Genomic DNA, 21520 nt, shown 5'->3' on the forward strand with positions numbered 1-21520 from the left:
TGGTATAGGTTACTTTAGGCTGGTATTGCTTCGGTGAAACGATAACATTCAGTCATTAAGCATTCAGTCATTTAGCAGACGCTCTTATCCAGAGCGATAACGTCTTCCCGCAGAGTGTGCATATCACTTTGGGTTTTTTGGAACACGAACTTGTCATCCAGAAGTTGCAAATTGGGTAGAATTGTGGGTATATTACGTTAAATGCGTTAAACAAAAATAACGAATTAATCCTGTAATTTAATCATAACGCGTTAACGCGTTATTTTTCACAGCCCTATTATTATTATAGGGCCATAAATGCTGTGGGTTCAGAGAACCGGACCATGGCAGAAATTAAGAAGAAATGGTCCGTAAAACTTTAATGAAGAAACGAGTGGTGGCGCATTGTAAGAGCATGGCAACTATAGGTTTAGCGTGACATACATTTCCTGAGTGATTTTGTCGTTCGTTTGACACCCTCAAGTTTCACATTAGTTATTAAGTGGTGGCGGATTAAACAGAAGGCTATATAGCATTTCCTGTTTCGGGTTTTGGCATTTTGATGTGATCATCCACTAGCCTGGCTGCCAGCCCAACTTATCCCCGCCCACAAAAAAATTTGTTAGGGAAGTTGGGTCTGGAGTAGCCTGGCTCTGCCCTCCTACGTACTTCCGCTCAATTTGGATTTTGTTTCTGTACTAGGTCTGGGAGCTCGGTTCTGAAGTCGGTTTCCAGAAACAAATTTTTTGTAGGTCCAATGAAGAACAATGACGTTAATGTCGTGCACTTGTTTGAGTAGTTCAGTAATGGCGGCGGAGAAAGATGCGAGCGAAACTATTCTGCGGTTGTGGCAACGCTGCCGAATACAGGTTAAAGCCGGAGCAAGAACATTCCTTGCTGAGTTTTGTTGGTGGCCATGATGTTGTGGCCCTCCTCCCCACGGGGTTCGGGAAAAGTTTGATTTTCCAGCTACGGCAGCTAGCTCCGTTACAGTAGTGGTGAAGGAGTTGGCTAAGGCGAACGCTTGCGATTGGTTATGGCAAATCAGAGCGGCTCTGGGCAGATCCAATAGTTTTAAACTTCAACAGAGGACCCGCCTTCAAGGAAGTTAACGTTTGTCAATCGAGAGATCCCAGACCCTCTGTACAAATGAAATGTACGAGGACCAGGCTAGGTCTGGAGGGGCTCAATTGCGGAAAAACTACATCCGAACAGGAGATGTTCGTACCAATTAAATTGTCAGGGCGGGCTTTATACGATGATGGACAGATGATCAACAGTAACATAATCAACAACGTCACCAAAGAGCGCTTGGGTTGAATTCGTTTTCAACAAACAACATATTACGTTGCTCTGATTGGTTGCAGGTCTATCCAATTGAGCGAAGAGGCATTTGTTTTACGAGCTCGGTGGACACACGCCCTATAGTCACAGCCCAACGGAGAGTATATTCTGACTAGAATTATGAGTATGACAACGTCAGGCTAATTATCCACATTAATGATCAAACTTTTATTTTTATGTGTTTTGAATAGTCACCGTCATAAACTTAGTAGTGGAAACTTTATTTTGTAATGTTTGGTGAGTTTCGGCACTTTTCAGTTAGAATTTACCATGTTTTTACCATGAATTTACCAGACAAGACTTTGCGGATGGTCTGCACATTCTCACGTCTGCTCAAAACTTTCCGTGATGGCCCCCACATTCTCAGGTCAAGTTAATCTTTAAACATAACAAAGTGTGCGTGAAAACCAGTGTACGCAAGCTTTTTGTGCGTACATAACGTTTGTACATGAGGCCCCAGACGTTTAAGTTTGTGAGTGTTAATGAGAAAAAGCTTTTTCCTTGCATGCCTCCCAAACAGCTTGTTGGCATGTAGAAAGCGTCTGATGGCTGTTTTTGAGACTTTGTGACCCCAAGATGCCACTCTTTGATGCAATTCTGTGACAGTCAGCTTAGGACTTTTTTTTAAACTTCTCTTACCATCCTCTTCACTGTGCGTTGTGGCAAGATAAACTTGGGACCTCTTCCAGCCATGTTTGTCACTGTTCCAGTTGTTTTAAACTTCTTAATGATTCCTCTGACTGTAGATACGGGCAAGTTAAGGCGAGTGGCTATTTTCTTGTAGCCATTTCCTGACTTATGAAGGTCGACACACATCTGCCTTACTTGAATGGTGTGTTCTCGTCTTTGCCATGTTGACAAATGGGTAAGAGAATTACGCCTCTGTGTCACGTCATATTTATACCCCAGGGAAACAGCATGTCATTAATTACTCATTAAAGGTTCCTAGATACCCTGACCAACTTTAGCAACTACAGAAAAATATATTTAAAATGTTTTTTAATTAAATTCCCGGGAATTGTTATGGGTGCCAATAATTGTGGGACACATGATTTCATTTTTTTTTTTTTTATGTGTGATTTTTTTTTACCACTTAAGTAATGTAAATGAAAGGTGGTATTTTTCTCTTAATTTGTTTTTGGGTTCTATGTTGTTTAAAAAAATTGATAATTTTTGGAAGTCCACAACCACATCTTAAACAGGGGTGCCAATAATTGTGGAGGGCACTGTATGTTTCCAATCTGTGACATCAACACCCTGTATAATGATGCTTATAGTCAGAAATCCATGCGGTTTTCAACGCAGATAGCCGGTCAGACCCATCGGCAACCGGTGCAAGCAGACCTCAAAATTTCCCCAGAAATTGTACCCTCTTTAATTCTACGTATATACAATAATTGATATGAATTCTAATGCAAAATCTTGAGCAGGATGAACATTTAAGCCCGAACCCACCGAGCCTGTGTGTCTTCCCATCTGCAGTAGCAGAGTCACAACCATGGGTGCCCAGAATAGCGTAAACGCAATGATGATGTAAGCGCTGGGCCAGTTTCCCTTCCACCCTTTTCTTCCCCCTTGCTCTGGCGGTCGGCAATAAGAGACAAACTGCCCCTAAAATCTGTGGATGTTTACTTCTCTTCCCCGGGACGTCCTCGGCGTTGCAAGCCAGACGCAGTGAGCTGGCTTTGGACACAGTGATGACTGCGCATTGCGGGGGGCCGGCTTTCTCGTTGATTGCTTGGTGGGTACTGTTCGAGGTGCTGCAACATCAAAGTCCCAAATGTGTTTCCCCAGTGATGGTTTCAACTGAATCCCACCGTCAAATACTTTTTTGCTGTGTTTCCTCACCACTATGAAAATTCGCACATAATGAACAATTATCAGTGTCAGGCAACAACTCCAAAATGGAACCAAAACATACACACCAAACGGATCCAAATATGCACCGCCATGCAAATACTCGTGTGCCCGTCGACGGCACATCATGTAGAACACAACCTGTTTGGACAGAGTGAGCGAAAGTATGGCCAAGATCACTCCACACACCCAGATTGAGAAAATCCACAGACGGATCCTTGCTTTTGTTTTCTCCGTCTGGAGTGGAAATGCGATAGCTCGAAACCGCTCCACACTAATACTGACCAACGTAAGTAACTGGGCACAGCGGCAAAGGGAATAGGTAAACTGCTGCAAGGCACACCAAAAGGCTGACACCTCTTCATGCCTCCCTTCTTTTAGGACAGAGAGTAGCAACAGCGGTATGTCCACTGTACATTTGAGGAGGTCGCTGGCGGCTTGAGGTTCATTGTTAACAGTTTGTAACGTTTTTTTTAACCACTAAACACACTAACAAGTTTCCTGGCAATCCTAAAAGAAAGGTCAATATCAAGATTGCACAGTTAACTACGAGAAAAACTGTATCTGTAGGCAGCCCAGTCGCAGTTCCATTCCATGCAGCATCCAGACGACTGTCCATCATTTATCATTTACCTGCCAAGCAGCATTCCAGTCTGATAAAGCACCCTTTGACTGTTTATAAAACGTGCATTGCTTCGTCACTGGGAGTCCGACATCCAGAAGTCAGATGGGTCTTCTGTGAGTGTAGCAGAAATATATAAAGATGGACGTGGATCAATATCCATTACATGACAGATAACAGGTCCAGGACATTAATTAACAAATGTTTACCAACAAGCCTAAATGTAGTCTTGTTAACTTTTAGCAAGAAACATGCCGTCTCCATGCGAACCAGTCCGACTAGTCAGTCTCTGTCCTGAGTGGAGTGGGGTTTGTTCAGACTGAGACAACTCAGCACTGATTGGACGGGCAGTGCCATCTGATTGGCCTGTAATCAAAGGCTGTGATGTCTCAGTGTGACCTTGCTTTTTAAAGTCCTGCCCTGAATTACTTATTCAATGTTATAGCTGCACTCCAATCAAATGATTAGATTTGATTAGATTTTTCTATTTTAGTTAATCTTATTTTTATTTTTACTGTTGCTTGCTTTTCTACAGGTACACTTGCACTTAGATATTCATGTTTTATTGTAACTTGCTTAACTTCATGCTCTTATGGTTTTTCCCTTTGGCACTTACTTTTTGGTTGTTCACAATGTGTGCTTCTTGTTTTGGCTACCCGCAATGCTTTGGGGCTATCTTGTTATTATCAGTGACCTATGCACTTTGTAAAGCTCTCTCTTGGAAGTTGCTTTGGATAAAAGCGTCTGCTAAATGAATAAATGTAAATGTAAATTAGACTGTGCTGTAATTTTAAACTACACATTCCACATAAATTTTCTGTTATGAACATGATAAAATATTATAAATCTGAATATATAAACAGGACATAAGAGGAAATGTATTATCGTACAGTGTTGCTCAAGCTCCTTGGCAAAACAATCTCACCGTGATGAAACAAAAATAAATTTATTTGAATGCAAACATTTAGAGGTTAAATACATGACACAGGTTGCAATGAAGGGTTGAAACATACCAGTAGCAACAAACTGACTGATTTGCATAATCTTCATTCTCACGGGGCATCGGCAGACATTTAGTGTTTATGAACTGCAGCTCAAAATCAGTTAGTATTTGCTGTCTGAGCATAAGCCTTCAATTGCCGTCTCAGTCTTGTTCAGTCAGTCAATGTTTGAGTAGCTCCTCCATGTACACAGAGTTCATGCGATAAGCTGCTAACCAGCTTTGGGCCATGGTCATATACTGGTAGCCAGGGCGAGACTGTTGCTGGGTGGGGGACATTGAGGCATAGTATCTTTCCCAGGCTCTGTAGTGGGCCCCCCAGTAACCCTCAATATCCCCATCCACCTGCCCATCGTGCCCATCTCTCTAGTCTTCTCCTTTTTCCGTCTGTTCTTGGGTACTTTCCCTGTATTTGCCTCCTTGACTCTCCCTACAGTCTCACCCTTAAAATATATCTCTATATGCCCTCCTCCTGTCTGGACTGGAGCATTCTCCCAGGGCCGCTTGCTTGCATCCTTACCCGTTATAGGCTCAATATCTCTTTCCTTGGTGCCAAAGACTGTCCCCTCTGATCTGGGCCTTCTCTGGTGGCTATTATGTGGCAGAGGTGGGGGGTTGCTTTTAGTTTTAGGACACGCAGGCTTTGCTTTGTACTCGTCTAACCATCTGTGTTTGACACCTACAGACTGATCAGCTAAGCTTTGCAGTAATTCATCAGCCTGACTTTTGTCCTCCATGTCAGAGCCACAGCTATCTGAGGCTGATCTTGACGGTGAAGCCCTGTTCCACTCAGGAAGCTGCATTGTTGTGTGTAGAACCGAGTTCTTCCTGCTCAACACCGTATGAGTGTGTGTGAGTGGACGGTCACATCCACAGTCATCGGTGTCATGGAGTGTGTGCGAGTCCTCGTGCCCGTGCTGGCTGCTGAACCCGTTGTCCTCTCCCTGACCTCTGAACTGGCGGATGATCTCCACCGACCTTCCCAAGCCTTCGTTGATGAAGCTTTGGAAGTCTAACTCTGCTTCCAGGAAGGTCAATGACTCTGACCCTTGACTCTTGAAGGCACTGAGGGAGGGGATCTTGGGTAAAGCCTCCTGCTGCTCTTTACGACCGAGATCCAGTGAGGGCCCAAGTAATGCTGAACTAACAGGGGCAGGTAGTAGGGCATCCAGGACAGGAAGGACCTTTCTGGGACTTCCATCATCTTTGTTCCCAGCTGGGAGATGGCCCATTGTGAGGCTATGGTTCTGGTCCCTAAAAGATTTTGGAGCAGGGGCTTTGGCCTTTGCATGTCTCCTCTTCAGAGTTTTGGGGAACAGTTGACTGTGAACCTCCTGTGATGCAGAGGATACCACGGTGACATCCCAGTCACAGGATTCCGGCATTAATCCGGGCTCAATAGGGTCTGGAAAAAAAGTGGAAGGCTTAAAAATCATATTGTAGAGTTTTACAGGGTAGCCACTAGACAGTGACATGTCACTTCGCAAACCAACTGCCAGCATCTCAACCATACAAGCCCTCATTTATTTGTATTTTTATAATTTATGTGGCATGTTAGTTCGATTCTTTTTCTTCTGCCAAGGGCGACACAGATAGTTTACAGTATGAACTTATCGCAGGAAATGTGGACTCTCTTACTCAAACATTCTAGCACCGCCAATTGGGCAAAGTTGGAGGTGCGTATAAATACGGTTCAAAAGTTATTTACAATTATAAACAATTAAAATTAGGCATCTTTGGATTCACTGGATTAAGCGTAGCTCAACGCACCGTAACGTCAATTTCTGGTTATATAGATTTTTTGATATATCAAAAGCGGCTGTAAAAACAGGAAGTGAGGTCATCTCTCAGTATAAGTCAAAGTCCAGGTTAGTTTAGGTAGCTCTTATCACACTGATGTCTGTTCAAGTGCTAATTTTTCTGATCAGTTTGTTTTAAATTTGTTTTTTGATTATATAAAAAGGGGTTAGTGTGTGCCCGTGATGGGTGACACCAGCGCAAGATGGTAGCAACCCCATCCGGGATATTTTTGTACAGTGGGAGAAAGTGGAGACACATCGTTGTGTGATCTAGTTGTTGCACAAGTGCAATGGAGGCTTTGGTCGAATCTCAACTCTGTCTTACCCCTACCCCTTACCCCTAGCCCTTAGTTTACCCCTAGCCCTTGTCTCGAAACTGAGGCGTAAGGGCTACATAGCTCTATGAAATGAGATACCACTTGGTTACGGTTACGTATATCGATGTCTCCAAAGCGAGTAATATTATGGAGTGATATCAAACGATTCACTGCCAATGGAGTTTAGTTAAAACTGTAGACATGCATGGAGTCCATTCAAGGCTAATCAGAGAAATACGGGACTGTTGTGTAAATCAGCAATGTAACGTTAGTGTAGCAAACTAGCTATTTTTTTTAACTTTTAAATTAAGAACATAAGTAGCTAGCTCCTGAGACTTCTCACCAAAAGAACGAAAGGGAACCTTTGATTAACACATGTTCGTAAGTACCTTTAGCTACGGCACTAATGCTGAAGGCTCGCTGATATAGCTGTCGGTCTTACTAGAACGGCGTAGGTCTGCATCGTTGCTAACGTTGCTGACGTTGTGACTGTGCGTATGTGAGAAAAAGACGCGTGAGTGACAGAGGAAGAGCAGAGAAAGGAAATGCAGCTGAAAGAATCTTTAGGTTAAAACACGCAGCGCAGTGTTTTTTTTTAAAGAAATGCACTGTGGCGGCCGGTGTTGATTCTGTGGCGCACCGCCACAAATTAGTCTGTGTGGGAAACACTGCATTCTATGATATGAGTTGCCTAGTGTTCTGCGTTCATGTGATAGTTTTGGATCCTTCAAGACCAGCATACGCAGTAGCCAACAGCTTGCGTCTCAGGGCCTGCGGGAGGCGATATTATGAATAAGGGGAAGGGTGTTCCTGGATTTGATTCCGTTCTTTATGGGCCCAAAAGTGCAAATGCCCAGTATGCCAGATGGCCAGTCCAGCCCTGCTCAGAATGGTCCTTTGGTCATCCCTTTCCCCTCACTGTGACACCCTGTAGGACCCCCACAGTTGACTGAGCTGCACTAAACTCGCTTTCACGAGCGGAAATGATACGGATATATATAGCGAGCCAAAAACTGGCATTATTTGTCATATCCAAAATCCAAGACTATTTTACCGATTAAATACTAGGGACGGGTGAACGACGCCTTGTGAAGCTCTGGTGGTTTCTTCCGGATTGTACCGGCCCAAAGAGACGAACTATCGGCGCATTGAAAATGAGTAGTAGTTTCCAACAGTATCCCTCCCTACTACGTTATATGTTAATTAAGGCTGGGGTGCATTCACTTTGATCAGATATTAGAGATCACACAATATAAATGTTCAACTACATGTGTAGGCCTATATTAGAATTGTAATTTTCCCACAGTAAAAACTGACAACTGTAGCTTAGGCTACACCAAACCCTTTGCAATGTGCAGTAAACAGTAGGCCCTAGCTATAAAAGGAATAAGCCAATACATAATGTATGGAAGATTTGATTCCTGCTAATAAAGAGGGTAATACATTAGGCTATTAAATATGTTAAATTGCGCTACTGGCAATTTTGCTTACATCCGAGCTTCCCCCATAGGCTACTGGGATACATTTTTGTATGTTCCTCGTTGATGTGGGTGGGCGGTATTTATACTGAGGAGAAAGTTTAACCTTTGTGTCATTCTGACCAATCAGTCATTGTGGCCCACCGTCGTATTGCGACAACTTTACCGCATACAAAAACGTTTTCACTTTTTTTCTTACCGTTGGGCTGTCTCAGACCCCCCACATTGCGAATGTTAAAATATAAGTATTTTTATTTGTTTTTGTATTGGGTAAAAACAAGGATGGTTCGTTAAGAACCTTTGGGTCATGTGACCCGAAGGTAGCACAAGGGTTAATCAATTAAGCTTGATTAAACTTGATTCATTCTTATTCTTAATATCTGTGATGTGTATTGTGAATTGAGGGAATAATTGTGGGGACTTTCCCTTTTATTACTGTAAAAGGCATAATTTACAATCATGTTGACGAATCATCTACATTTGTTTTCTGGGCACTATCATAGAGTAGGCCTTTCATGTTACGTTTCATTTTAATAAATAAACAAAACTGGACTTTTGTGAATTATTATTACCACACAGATTACATAATAATGATGGAAGAATCCGATGGAAGAAACTTGAGCAGTGCCTGGAGTCATATTGATTTGAGGTGTTGCTGGATGTTAATGTTTGCTGATGCTCACGTACAACAATATTGTGGGATATAATTGTAAACCTACATGGCGAATAAAACCAAATTCTGATTCTGAAATCAAAATGTTCCAATACTCTTGACTGCTTCCTTACTCCAGTAGTATCCCTATTATCTCTGCTATTTTCCTAATAACTGACAGCACCTTTGGCAGACGTGTGATTTCTGGCATGTGTGATTTGTCTTCAAATAAAACTTTGTTTTCTCCATGGCTCTGGTCCAGAAGAGCGCCAAAACTTCGAACTAGTTTGTGACGTTTGAAGCATTGAACGTCATGAAGCACGTGGATGTCGTAAATTGACATAAGCTCTAAAACACTTTTTTTAAACTGTACGTATTGTTTGTGACACAAATGTTGACGCGTCAGTGCAACAAGTCCCACCCCTATGAAATACTAAGAAAAATACAAGATTTAAAGTGGATGGTTTATTCCAGTAGGTATAGCTGGAAGGTTATTAGCTACAATTAGTTTGCAGTGCTGTCTGCCATCATAACATTAAATCAGCTAGGGCTGCAACTAACGATTCTTTTAGTTATCGATTAATCTGTTGATTCTTTTTTCGATGAATCGATGAATCGGATGAAAAAATGGTTTAAAAAAAGCTTACATTTCCAACCCTTTATTTAAAAACAGAACTGACAGTGCAAATTCACAGTGCAAAACATTTTCAGAATGTGCACAAACAGGCACACAAATTTGAAAAAAGTTACAATTTGCGCATTTTTCAAAATGGTATGGGTAGTTTTCACCCGGTCGCGACGTGGCAAAGTAGCGTCTTCTGAATGTGAGACGCATGTCGAATATGAAACTAACTTCACCTCGGTCAATTAACACACCTTTGACGTATTTACATTTGGTCATTTTTAGTGTGAAATGCTCCCACACCTTGGATGACTTATGTTGTACTGATTTCTCCACCATGTGTTTCAATAAGTTACTCAACAACGTCTCTCCGATGGTCTTTCCTCTACCTCCGCTTTGTTCCGCGCTCCACTAAACTTTTGTTAAAATACTCAAACATCTACGCGACTTATTGAGTGGTGTAATAATTGCGCGACAACGAACCGATGATGACATTTGTTGCCAATGCTTTTAAGAATCGATTTTAATCGATTTGTTGTTGTAGCCCTAAAATCAGCATGCTTCCAAAGGCTTTGCTTTATGGATGAATTGGCTTGCTAACAGAACGACAATATAAAGTGGATACTTTCGTATAGATCTGTGAATTTTGTTACATAAATTAATCTGTTTATTTATGTAAAAACTACCTGCACATTGCAAATGTGCACAAAACTCAACACGTCATTATAATCACCAGCGCGCATCACGGACATGGGCCCCATTTCTACCAATTTGACCTCCTCAGTCGGTTTCTTAAGGCATGGATATAGCGACAGCAACAATGTTCATACAAATTGTGTCTCCTCAGTCATTTGTCGTGTCTTATGAGAATGCGATACCACATTGCATAGCACAAATACAACATAGCAAACACCTTAAGCTACATAATCATTTGCATAAATGTACCAGAGCATTGGTAATTTGTTTGAAAATGTGGAGGTTGAACAAGTCCTTCTGAGGTGACAGAATTTCAATTCTAATCAATTGAATATTGTGATCACTGTAATATGGTATCATTCTCCATGGTAGGATATACTCCGAGTAAGGGTGGGACAAATAATCAAATTTCGATTTATTGCAGTGTATATTTTTTTTACGAATTATGTCGAGGCCAAATTCGAAACTAATTGAAGACATTTTACATTGTATTCCATGTGTCTGTTGTCTAAATCATTAATTACAAATTTTAAAAACTTTTAGACCATACAGCAGTGGGGTTGTCATGCCAAAAACGGTCCGGCCTGACTTCCCAATGCTGTTCGAATGCAAAGACATTTCTGAGACAGCAACTAACTTTGTAAAGGGAGATGCCTGCATAGGATAGCTCCAGATCAAGTGTCAACCATCACCAATGTGTAATCTAGACTCACCTGGAAGAGGACACAGATTGAGGCAGCACTTCTGAGCAATGGCCATCAGTTTGTTTTCTTCCTCCCCATAGCAACAGTAGGTCACAGCAAGCCCCTGAGTACCTAGAGACAGATGATTTATAATTGTCCAATCATTATAGACAGAGTATTGCATACAACTGCTCTGTCGTTGTCAAGGCAATGTTTAGTGGGTCTCATGCCTCTTGAGGTGAAGCATTCCCTCTCTTACCCTCCTATAGGACAAAGTAAACAATTGACCTTGGGTTGTTTTTTCCAAATACAAAATTATGGTTTCAAAGTGTGTATGTGTGTGTAGGGGTTGGGCAAGAGAATAAATAAACAGAGGGGTTTGACAAACGCACCAAAGCGACCTGCCCGGCCGACTCGATGCATGTAGGTCTCCCAGTCCTGAGGGACGTCCAGGTTTATCACCAGGTTCACCTTCTCTGCATCTATACCCCTGGAGGTCTAGAAGCAAAAGAAACAGGGATACATTGAATTGAAGGTAGTTACCTAGAGAAGAATGTATTAATTTAGACAAGAAAACCTCTAAGGATTAATTTTACATGTGTATGTGTGTCTGTGTGCACCCTAACTGGCTTCCTCACCAAGTCGGTGGAGATGAGGACTCGACACTGGTACTGCTTCAATTTAGACATGGCCTCCAGTCTCTGGTCCTGAGTCAGACCACCTCCAAAAAATAACAGCATACAGTTGAAACCAGAAGTTTACATACACTGTGCAAAAATACACATTTTTTCCTCACTGTCTGAAGTTAAATCAGACTAAACCTCTCCCGTTTCAGGTCCGTTAGGATTACCAAAATTATTAAACTTGCTAAATGTCACAATAATGAGAAAGAATATTTTAGAGAATTTTTCATTACTTTCTTCAAGGTCAAAAGTTTACATACAGTTCCTTAGTATTTAGTAGCATTGCCTTTGAACTGCAAGACTTGGGTCAAATGTTTTGGGTATCCTTCCACAAGCTTCTTACAGTACTCTGCTGGAATTCTGGCCCATTCCTCCTAACAGAACTGGTGTAACTGAGTCAGGTTTGTTGGCCGCCTCGCTCGCACACGCCTTTTCAGATCTGCCCACACATTTTGGATGGGATTCAGGTCAGGGCTTTGTGATGGCCACTCCAAGACATTGACTGTGTTGTCCTCAAAACAAGCGGAGCTGGTTCATGCAGGGGGACGCGAGACACAGCGCCTCACTGGCAGCGCCTCACTGGCAGCGCCTCACTGGCAGCGCCTCACTGGCAGCGCCTCACTGGCAGCGCCTCACTGGCAGCGCCTCACTGGCAGCGCCTCACTGGCAGCGCCTCACTGGCAGCGCCCCACTGGCAGCGCCCCACTGGCAGCGCCCCACTGGCAGCGCCTCACTGGCAGCGCCTCACTGGCAGCGCCTCACTGGCAGCGCCTCACTGGCAGCGCCTCACTGGCAGCGCCTCACTGGCAGCGCCTCACTGGCAGCGCCTCACTGGCAGCGCCTCATATCACGCAGTAGGGGCACACCTTCTTAGCAGGGCTGGCTATTTAATCAGGATATTGCTGCACTCTGCTTTGCTAGTGCGACACAGGGTGCTTCTGTTTAATCTGCTGCCTCCGCCTCCCCGGCCTCCACCCTTGGTTCTGGGTTTCCTGTTGTAGGGGGAATGCGTCGCTGCTCTCCACTCGGAGGTCGAGACGGTGTCTCCGTTGGGTGCGGCAGGGAGCCGATGCAAGCAGAACCATAATGCCAAATCAATTGTTACAACGATGTGTTGTACCGTGTGAATAAGGTATCAAGTAAATACTATACTGAGTCCTCCTGCCTGAACCACTTTTTAACTATTTTGGCAGTATGCTTAAGGTCATTGTCCATTTGGAAGATCCATTTGCGCCCAAGTTTTTGCTTCCTGGCTGATGACTTGAGATGTTGCCTTAATATTTCCAGGTAATGTTCTTTCTTCATGATGCCGTCTATTTTATATAGGGCTCCAGTTCCTGCTGCAGCAAAACAGCCCCACAACATGATGTTGCCACCTTCATGCTTCACAGTTGGGATTGTGTTTTCAGGTCTACCAGCTTCCCCCTTTTTCCTCCAAATGTAACGGTGGTCATTATTGCCAAACAGCTCCACTTTAGTGTCATCAGACCACAGGACATGTCTCGAGAAGTTAAGGTCTTTGTCTTGGTGTCTTTTTGCAAACTGTAATCTGGCTTTTTTATGTTTCTTTAGGAGTAATGGCTTCCTTCTTGCTGAGTAGCCTTTCAGCCCATGTCGGTGCAGGACTCGTTTTACTGTGGATAATCACACTTTCTTTCCAGCTTCAGCCATCATCTTCACAAGGTCTTTAGCTTTTGTTCTGGGGTTGATTTGCACATGTCGGACCAAAACACATTCATCTCTGGGACACAGAGCCAGTCTCCTTCCTGAGCGGTGTGATGGCTGGACATTTCCATGTTTATACTTGCGTAGAATTGTTTGCACAGATGAATGTGGCACCTTCAAGCATCTGGAAATTGCACCCAAGGATGAACCAGACTTCTGGAGCTCCACGATTCTCTCTCTGATTTCTTGGCTGATTTCTTTTGACTTTCCCATGATTTCAAACAAGAAGGCAGAGTGTTTGAGGTGTGGCTTTAAAATACATCCCTAGGTGTGCCTTCAATTAACTCACATGTTGTCAGTTAACCTGTCAAGAGCTTCAAAAGCCATGACATCAACATCTGGGCTTGCCCACGTTGTTTAAAGACATAGTACTTTTGGTGTATGTAAACTTTTGACCTTGAAGAAAGTAATGAAACATTCTCTAAAATATTCTCTCATTATTGTGACATTTAGCAAGTTAAATAATTTTGGTAATCCTAACGGACCTGAAACAGGAGAGGTTTAGTCTGATTTAACTTCAGACTGAGAAAAAAAGTGTAATGTGTCTATTTGCACAGTGTATGTAAACTTTTGGTTTCAACTGTACTTGTGAAATATAGTCTATGTATCCATACATCCATCCATTGCTGCAACAGTAAAGTTTTCCCTCAGGAATCAATGAAGTTACTGTCCATATAATCCAGGAGTCCTCGAGAGCCGCTGTCCTGCATGTTTTAGCTGTTTCCCTGCTCCAGCATACCTGATTCAAATGAATGGGTAGTTATCAAGCTCTAAAACATGCAGGACAGCGGCTCTTGAGGACCAGGGTTGTCCACCCCTGATTTATCCATCTATCCAAATACAATAAAACAATCTTGCATGGTAGAGTTAGGACTACAACAAAAGAAATTGTACAATCTCCCACCAGCCCTCTACTGCTTTAATAACATACCCATCTGTCTCAATGGATTGTTTTGAAGTTTCCTTTTACTATAAGTAATGAAATGTTCTTTTCATGTGATAGGAAATGAGAACAAATCTGCACCACAATCTTACTATTACGCCACAGTAGCACCCCCTGCTGGTGTCTTCCCCTAATCCTCACCTGAGATGCAGACGGCAGGCAGGCCTTTGGCAGAAAGGACATCAGCCAGATTCTGAGCCCTGTAGGAATGAAACATGCATGAGTATGTGCACACACACATGCTTATGAGCCACTGCACCCAAATGCCATATTAAACTGCATGAAAAACTGTTGATTTCAAAATGTCATCCTATTAATATCAGAGAAGACAGATACACATTTTTATCACGGTGTTCACCTGGAGTGAAGGTTGGAGAAGACCAAGGCTTGGTTGAAGGGCACTTTGCTGAACAGGTCCAGTAGAAGTAGAACTTTCTCCTCAAACACCCTGTGAGGCAGAACATGTGATCTGACCTGCTGGTAGTACTGCTTCAAACCTGATAGGGAGACGAGGACATCTCTCAGTGAAGGAAAACCATTTCATCAATGACTATCCCTCCAAACTAACATTTAAGTATTCCTTTGAAGCAACAAAAAAAAAAAGTATGTGGTTGACAGAAGGAAAGATTTCTTTAGGGACTCACAGAGCCAAGTCCCAATGCTGTGAGCATGACAGCACTAACCTAGGAGTCCGGGATCGGTGGGGTTGAGTCTGACAAAGGTGGGCTCTCTCATGTAGCGGGCCAGATGCTGAGCAAGGGATTCTGGATAGGTGGCAGAAAGCGCCAACATCTGTTTGTTCACAGGTAAAGAGGAGAAGATCCAGCTGGAAAGGAGTTTGTGGGGAGTTAGGATCTGTAGGAGGGTGTGTATGATAGACAGTAGGAGGGAGAAAGTACACATATATATATTATAGAGCTCCAGACCCCACGTGACTTTACTGTTTACGATGCCATTTTGGCAGGATAGCAGTGGCAAAAATGAACTGCTCTGACAGCTCCAGCACGGATTCCAACCTGTCCGAGGTTCACTGCCCACTTTAATTCAAAAGACATAAGCAGCTATAAAGCAAAACTTGATCGATGAAACATCAGTGATCCATATAATGCTCCCGGAGTTATTTTAACGACCTTTACGAGTAAAACGGAAAGCTTCCCTGACTTTCTGTATCCAGACCAGATATTTAGGCTACAACTTTCTATCAACTTTCCTTCGTCCTACTCTGGAGAGTCTTTGAAAGCCTACAAAACCCTGGAGGGATATAAATGGACGCAATCAGCTGGATTAGTGATGAATATTCAGCTTTGAAGTCTACCGGCTACAAATTGTTAACGTTAATGCAGTCAGTTTTATAACTTGTATAGCTAGCTAGCGTTAGTCTGTACTGTAACGTTCATCAACGGTTAGTAACTAACGTTGGCTAACGTACATTATATCAGTGTAATTTATCATCAAAAAATGCCATTACATATTTTTTACAATTAAGTCATTCCAAGAGACTGAATGATCCTCAGTTGAAGCCATAGATGGTTGTCAGGAATTATGGGGTTCTTCTTCTCTGGATCTTAGGAATCCTAAAATGCTCTCCCTTTATCTTTTCTGATAGTTCAGAGGCATCCCGGCGCACAGCAGCTATCTACCATGTTGAATCAACGTTCACTGAAATAGGCGGCAAATTAAACTATGTATAATATGTATGTAAGTATATATGTATGTACACTGGCGCTCCACTTGGCTTTCCACTTTACTGCCAAAATGGCGATGACCGGTGCATACTGGGATTGCGTGACGTCAACTCCCGGAGCTCTATAGGTACTGAATGTATGATGCAGAAAGTGTATGACAAGAAAGTTAATAAAAGTACATATTTGTGTGTGTGTGTGTGTGCGTGCATGCGTCTCACTTAATTTGGTCTTGGAAACTGCCCTCCTCCAGCAGTTTATCTGCCTCGTCCAATACAAACAGACGGATACTGGACGTGGATAACAAACCCAGTTCTATTAGCTGCTTGATGCGTCCTACACACATACAGGTAAAAACAAGACATGACGGTAACTTTTTTTTAACGGTCACATGACATGAAAACATCACTTTAGGAGGTTGTTTAACAGTAATATGAGTTCCCCTAGCCTGCCTTTGGTCCCCCAGTGGCTTTTAGCTGGAAATGCGCCGACACAACCTCTCAAAGTTTTGCATGTCTGCGCCAAACATTTCAGCCACCACTGTTTCCTTAAAGGTCACGACATGCTGTTTTTGGATGCTTTTATATAGGAATTAGTGGTACCCTAAAACTGTATCTGAAGTCTCTTTCCCGAAATTCAGCCTTGGTGCAGAATGTTTGCCACTACGAATAATCCCACAATGAGCTTTCCTCAGAACGCGCTGTTTCTGTGTCTGTAGCTGTAGAGGAGGAGAGAGGCGGCACCATGCGCTAATGTTTACAGTGGATGTATCGCAATGGCTCGAAGACCTGTTGCTGTAAGACGCCTCAAATTTGCCCATTCTCATCTGATAACCCTGGTTTGCAGAGCTGCTCACTCAGTCATTTCAAAATGGGGAAAGGCGGATATCGCACGCGCTATAACACCAACAGCAGAACGTTATGCACATAACAACGAAGCATACAACACTGCGTTACAGAATGTGTATTCACACACATACTTGATGCTATCTTCCTTTACATTAGCGACAGTACCTCAACTGTTAGCTGCACAGCTAATGTTACAGCCAGATTCTAAGGGTAGCAATCTAGGTAACCATATAGTAAGCAACAAAATGATAAAGCGTTAGTTGACTTACTTGTCCGGGGTTTGTAGCTGGACCAAGGAGTACTGATCCAGTTATTTAATTTCAGACGGTCAGCAAGGCCAACTTTGTATTGGTTATAGTTAAGGAAACAATGGTGGCTGAAATGTTTGGCGCAGACATGCAAAACTTTGAGAAGTTGAGTCGGCGCATTTCCAGCGAAAACAAAATTAAGATACTGGTTGTGCAGAGGCTCCTTGTGACGTCACAAGGAGCAGATTTTCAAATGGAGCGTTTGAGCCTTCATTTTCTCAAAGGCAGAGAAGAACACCCAGGGCTTGGTTTACCGTCCGTCATCTGCCGCTTGTCCGGGGATCGGGTCGCGGGGGCAGCGACCTAAGCAGGGAGGCCCAGACTTCCCTCTCCCGGGCCACTTCCACCAGCTCTTCCTGGGGGACCCCAAGGCGTTCCCAGGCCAGCCGAGAGACATAGTCCCTCCAGCGTGTCCTGGGTCTTCCCCGGGGCCTCTTCCCAGTGGGACGTGCCCGGAACACCTCACCAGGGAGGCATCCAGGAGGCATCCTAATCAGATGCCCGAGACACCTCAGCTGGCTCCTCTCGACGCGGAGGAGCAGCGGTTCTACTCTGAGCCCCTCCCGGATGACCGAGCTTCTCACCCTATCTCTAAGGGAGAGCCCGGTCACCCTGCGGAGAAAGCTCATTTCGGCCGCTTGTATTCGCAATCTCGTTCTTTCGGTCACTACCCATAGTTCGTGACCATAGGTGAGGGTAGTAACGTAGATCGACTGGTAAATAGAGAGCTTTGCCTTTCGACTCAGCTCCTTCTTCACCACGACGGACCGATGCAGAGCCCTCATCACTGCGGACGCCGCACCGATCTACCTGTTGACCTTGCGCTCCATTCTTCCCTCACTCGTGAACAAGACCCCGAGATACTTGAACTCCTCCGCTTGGTTCAGGATCTCCTCCCCGACCCGGAGATGACACTCCACCCTTTTCCGGTCGATTATCATGGCCTCAGATTTGGAGGTGCTGATTCGCATCCCAGCCGCTTCACATTCGGTTGCGAACCGCTCCAATGAGACCTGAAGGTCACGGCCCAATGAAGCCAACAGGACCACATCATCCGCAAAAATCAGCGACCCGATCCTGAGGTCACCAAACCGGACCCCCTCAACACCCTGGCTGCGCCTAGAAATTCTGTCCATATAGGTAATTAACAGAATCGGTGACATAGGGCAACCCTGGCGGAGTCCAACCCTCACCGGAAACAAGTTCGACTTGCAATGCGAACCAAACTCTGGCACCGGTCGTACAGGGACCGGACAGCCCCGATCAGGGAATCCGGTACCCCGTACTCTCGGAGCACCACCCACATGAGTCCCCGAGGGACACGGTTGAACGCCTTTTCCAAATCCACAAAACATGTGTAGACTGGTTGGGCGAACTCCCATGTACCATCCAGGACTCCGCAGAGGGTATAAAGCTGGTCCACTGTTCCACGGCCAGGACGAAAACCACATTGCTCCACCTGAATCCGAGGTTCGACAATCCGACGGACCCTCCTCTCCAGGACCCCTGAATAGACTTTCCCAGGGAGGCTGAGGAGTGTGATCCCTAAAGTTGGAGCACACCCTCCGGTCCCCCTTTTTAAAGAGGGGAACCACCACCCCGGTCTGCCAGTCCAGAGGCACTGTCCCCGAGATGTTGCAGAGTCGGCTTGGTTTACACCTATCGAAAATTCTAGCCACTGGGGGACCAAAGGCAGGCTAGGGGAACTCATATTAATGTTAAATAACCTCCTAAAGTGAAGTTTTCATGTCATGTGACCTTTAACTTGAGCCAAAACAAAGTTGGCCTTGCTGACCGTCTGAAATTAAATTCTGGATCAGTACTCCTTGGTCCAGCAGCTAATAACCTCAGACAAGTCAACTATCGCTATATCATTTTGTTGCTTACTATATGGTTACCTAGCTTGCTACCCTTACAATCTGGCTGTAACATTAGCTGTGCAGCTAACAGCTGAGGTACTGTCGCTAATGTAAAGGAAGATAGCATCAAGTATGTGTGTGAATACACATTCTGTAACGCAGTGTTGTATGCTTCGTTGTTATGTGGATAACGTTCTGCTGTTGGTGTTATGGCGCCCTGGATATATGCCTTTCCCCACATTGAAATGACTTGAGTGTGCAGCTCTGCAAACTAGGGTTATCAGATGAGAATGGGCAAATTCGAGGCATCTTACAGCAACGGGTTTACGAGCCATTGCGATACATCCACTGTAAACATTAGCGCATGGTGCAGCCTCCCTCCTCCTCATTAGCATTTAAAGCTACGGACACAGAAACAGCGCGTTCTGAGGAAAGCTCATTGTGGAACTACTCGTAGTGGCTATAATTCTGCACCAAGGCTGAATTTTGGGAGAGAGACGTCAGATACAGTATTAGGGGACCACTAAGGCCTATATAAAAGCATCCAAAAACAACATTTCATGTGACCTTTAAAGCACAAACTCTAGAAAAAGCGTATCCCCAGTTTTTCTAGTCTTGCATACTTTTAAGTCAAAGTTTGGTTCAGAAAAACACTCAAATATAGGACTAGGTTTATAAGGACTGACCAGGTGAGCCAACAGCAATGTGGCATTTCTTAAGGTGAATCTTGTCCTGGCCCACGGGCCTGCCACCGATAAAGACATGGCATTCCAGTCCCTCCATGGCACTACCAATGGCCATTACTACCCCGTGGATCTGCACAGCAATCTCACGTGTAGGAGCCAACACCAGAACCTAGAAAAATACAAGTGTGTGAGCATGTTTATTCATTCAACATATTTTATTAATACATTTGTGTAATGTGTCTTGGACTTTTACGTTTGGATGGTTTTAATAACCCTTGAAAGTGACATAGCAGACCATGGAGTTCACCTGTATGGTGCTGTTCTCAAGGACCAATGAGTCCAGGGCGATAGTAGAAAACACACAAGTCTTCCCTGTACCAGACTTGGCTTGCACAATCAGATCTGAAAAAATTGCCATTGACGTCAATTCATTAGATTCTAAATTATGTCCAATCCAGTCAAAAGACACTGTAGGTAGGTAGAGCAAATACTAAGGTCCTAGTCTGGGCCGATTCTATAAATGGGCTGGAGCGAGTATTGCCCCACCAGAGTTTCATCCTGATCCTAACCCTAACCCTAACCCCCAACGAAGAAATAAGAAAACGTTTAATTTCTCGTTAACAACTAATACAATCCCATTTCAAACGTTTTATATTAATTTGATCATGTATATAGTCTACACTGCTAGCCGAATATCGGACGCTGCGCCAAAGTCTTCAGTTTTCAAAGCGTGTGGCGTTTTAGTATTTCACGTTATTTTCCGGAACAAACATGTGCAGTAGGCTGTATGATCATATAAGTTAACGCTAGGTTATAACTCTTTTGTTGTAATTTACTTGTTTTGTGAGGATGGATTGCTTTTGTGTGTACTGGAGAGAAAGGGCTTTCTTAGATTACTGCTAGGTAGTTACATATCCATGTCTATTGTTGTGTAGGCCTACTCTGCACCACCCAACATTTCTCAGTAGCCCCCTATCAAAGTTGTCTAGAACAGGGGCTTGATATCGGTTGCACTGGGCTACTGCTAGGTGGCTAGCTATACAACTACATACCTAATCCACATCTGCCCAAAGGAATGGCTTTGAGCTGAATTGGAGACGGCCTCTGGAATCCGGCGCCCGCGAGTCCATCCAGAACTAGCGGAGAAAGTAGCAAGGAATTAAAGTCTATCCCCTCTAATAGTAAAACATCACCAGTGCGAGTTCGTGTTTCAATATCGTGGGCAGATCTTGCAATGGATGTAGCCATGTTGAAGTACAGCGTTGCGAGTAATCTTCCTAGTCTTCTTCGTCTTGTTCTTCTGTTGAGGTTATGGTAGATTGCAAAAATCTTTGAGAGGTGCATTACCGCCATCTACTGTTCTGGAATTTAACACCGGCGGCCTAAACTAATATCAAATCAAATATAGCTGCAAGCAGCAATGCAGGTTCCTCCGCAAAATGGGAAAATATTATCAAAATGTACATTATAGAAGATCAAGAGTCGGACAACAATAGAGCAAAACTACTTCATAAAGTTAGCCAACAACAGTAGGCTGAATTGGGATATGAACTGATGAGCATAAGGTTACAAGTCAGTCTCTCACTCATTTCTGCTAAACACCAACTGTTGAAATTAAGTGAATAGAAATGGCACAGCACAGTATTACCTTTGGTCAGCTTTGGGACAAAGGTTAAGAAACGGTTAACATTGAAATGTCAAACTGCATGAAATTGCACATGGTACTACTTCAGAATG

At 43.8% G+C, this 21520-nt stretch overlaps 1 protein-coding gene and 1 pseudogene across 1 annotated transcript; both read right to left on the reverse strand.

Moving 5' to 3' along the window:
* Nucleotides 1-2570: 2570 nt before the first annotated feature.
* On the reverse strand, nt 2571-4240 carry LOC124466122 (annotated as a pseudogene).
* Nucleotides 4241-4732: 492 nt separating this feature from the next.
* On the reverse strand, nt 4733-21078 carry ddx20 (DEAD (Asp-Glu-Ala-Asp) box polypeptide 20). The gene is made up of 11 exons (XM_047017798.1): nt 20836-21078; nt 20091-20185; nt 19784-19952; nt 16304-16418; nt 15084-15226; nt 14759-14897; nt 14542-14600; nt 11688-11770; nt 11442-11547; nt 11080-11181; nt 4733-6207 (listed from the first exon to the last, which is right to left on the reverse strand). Exons 1-11 carry the CDS (start codon nt 21029-21031, stop codon nt 5036-5038), a joined length of 2379 nt encoding a protein of 792 aa, XP_046873754.1. The 5' UTR covers nt 21032-21078; the 3' UTR covers nt 4733-5035.
* Between the last annotated feature and the right edge of the window lie 442 nt (nt 21079-21520).

The sequence above is a fragment of the Hypomesus transpacificus genome, unplaced genomic scaffold (assembly GCF_021917145.1).
Source record: "Hypomesus transpacificus isolate Combined female unplaced genomic scaffold, fHypTra1 scaffold_65, whole genome shotgun sequence".
NCBI classification, from domain to species: Eukaryota; Metazoa; Chordata; class Actinopteri; order Osmeriformes; family Osmeridae; genus Hypomesus; species Hypomesus transpacificus.

What these genes read in the sequence shown, in the direction of transcription:
- ddx20 (XM_047017798.1), bottom strand. Translation starts at nt 21,031, where the DNA reads ATGGCTACATCCATTGCAAGATCTGCCCACGATATTGAAACACGAACT. An exon ending in TTTGGGCAGATGTGGATTAG is followed by an intron (nt 20,186 to 20,835) that starts GTATGTAGTTGT and finishes CAATTTTTTCAG; the next exon opens with ATCTGATTGTGCAAGCCAAG. An exon ending in CGGCCGGGCAGGTCGCTTTG is followed by an intron (nt 11,182 to 11,441) that starts GTGCGTTTGTCA and finishes ATCTGTCTCTAG; the next exon opens with GTACTCAGGGGCTTGCTGTG.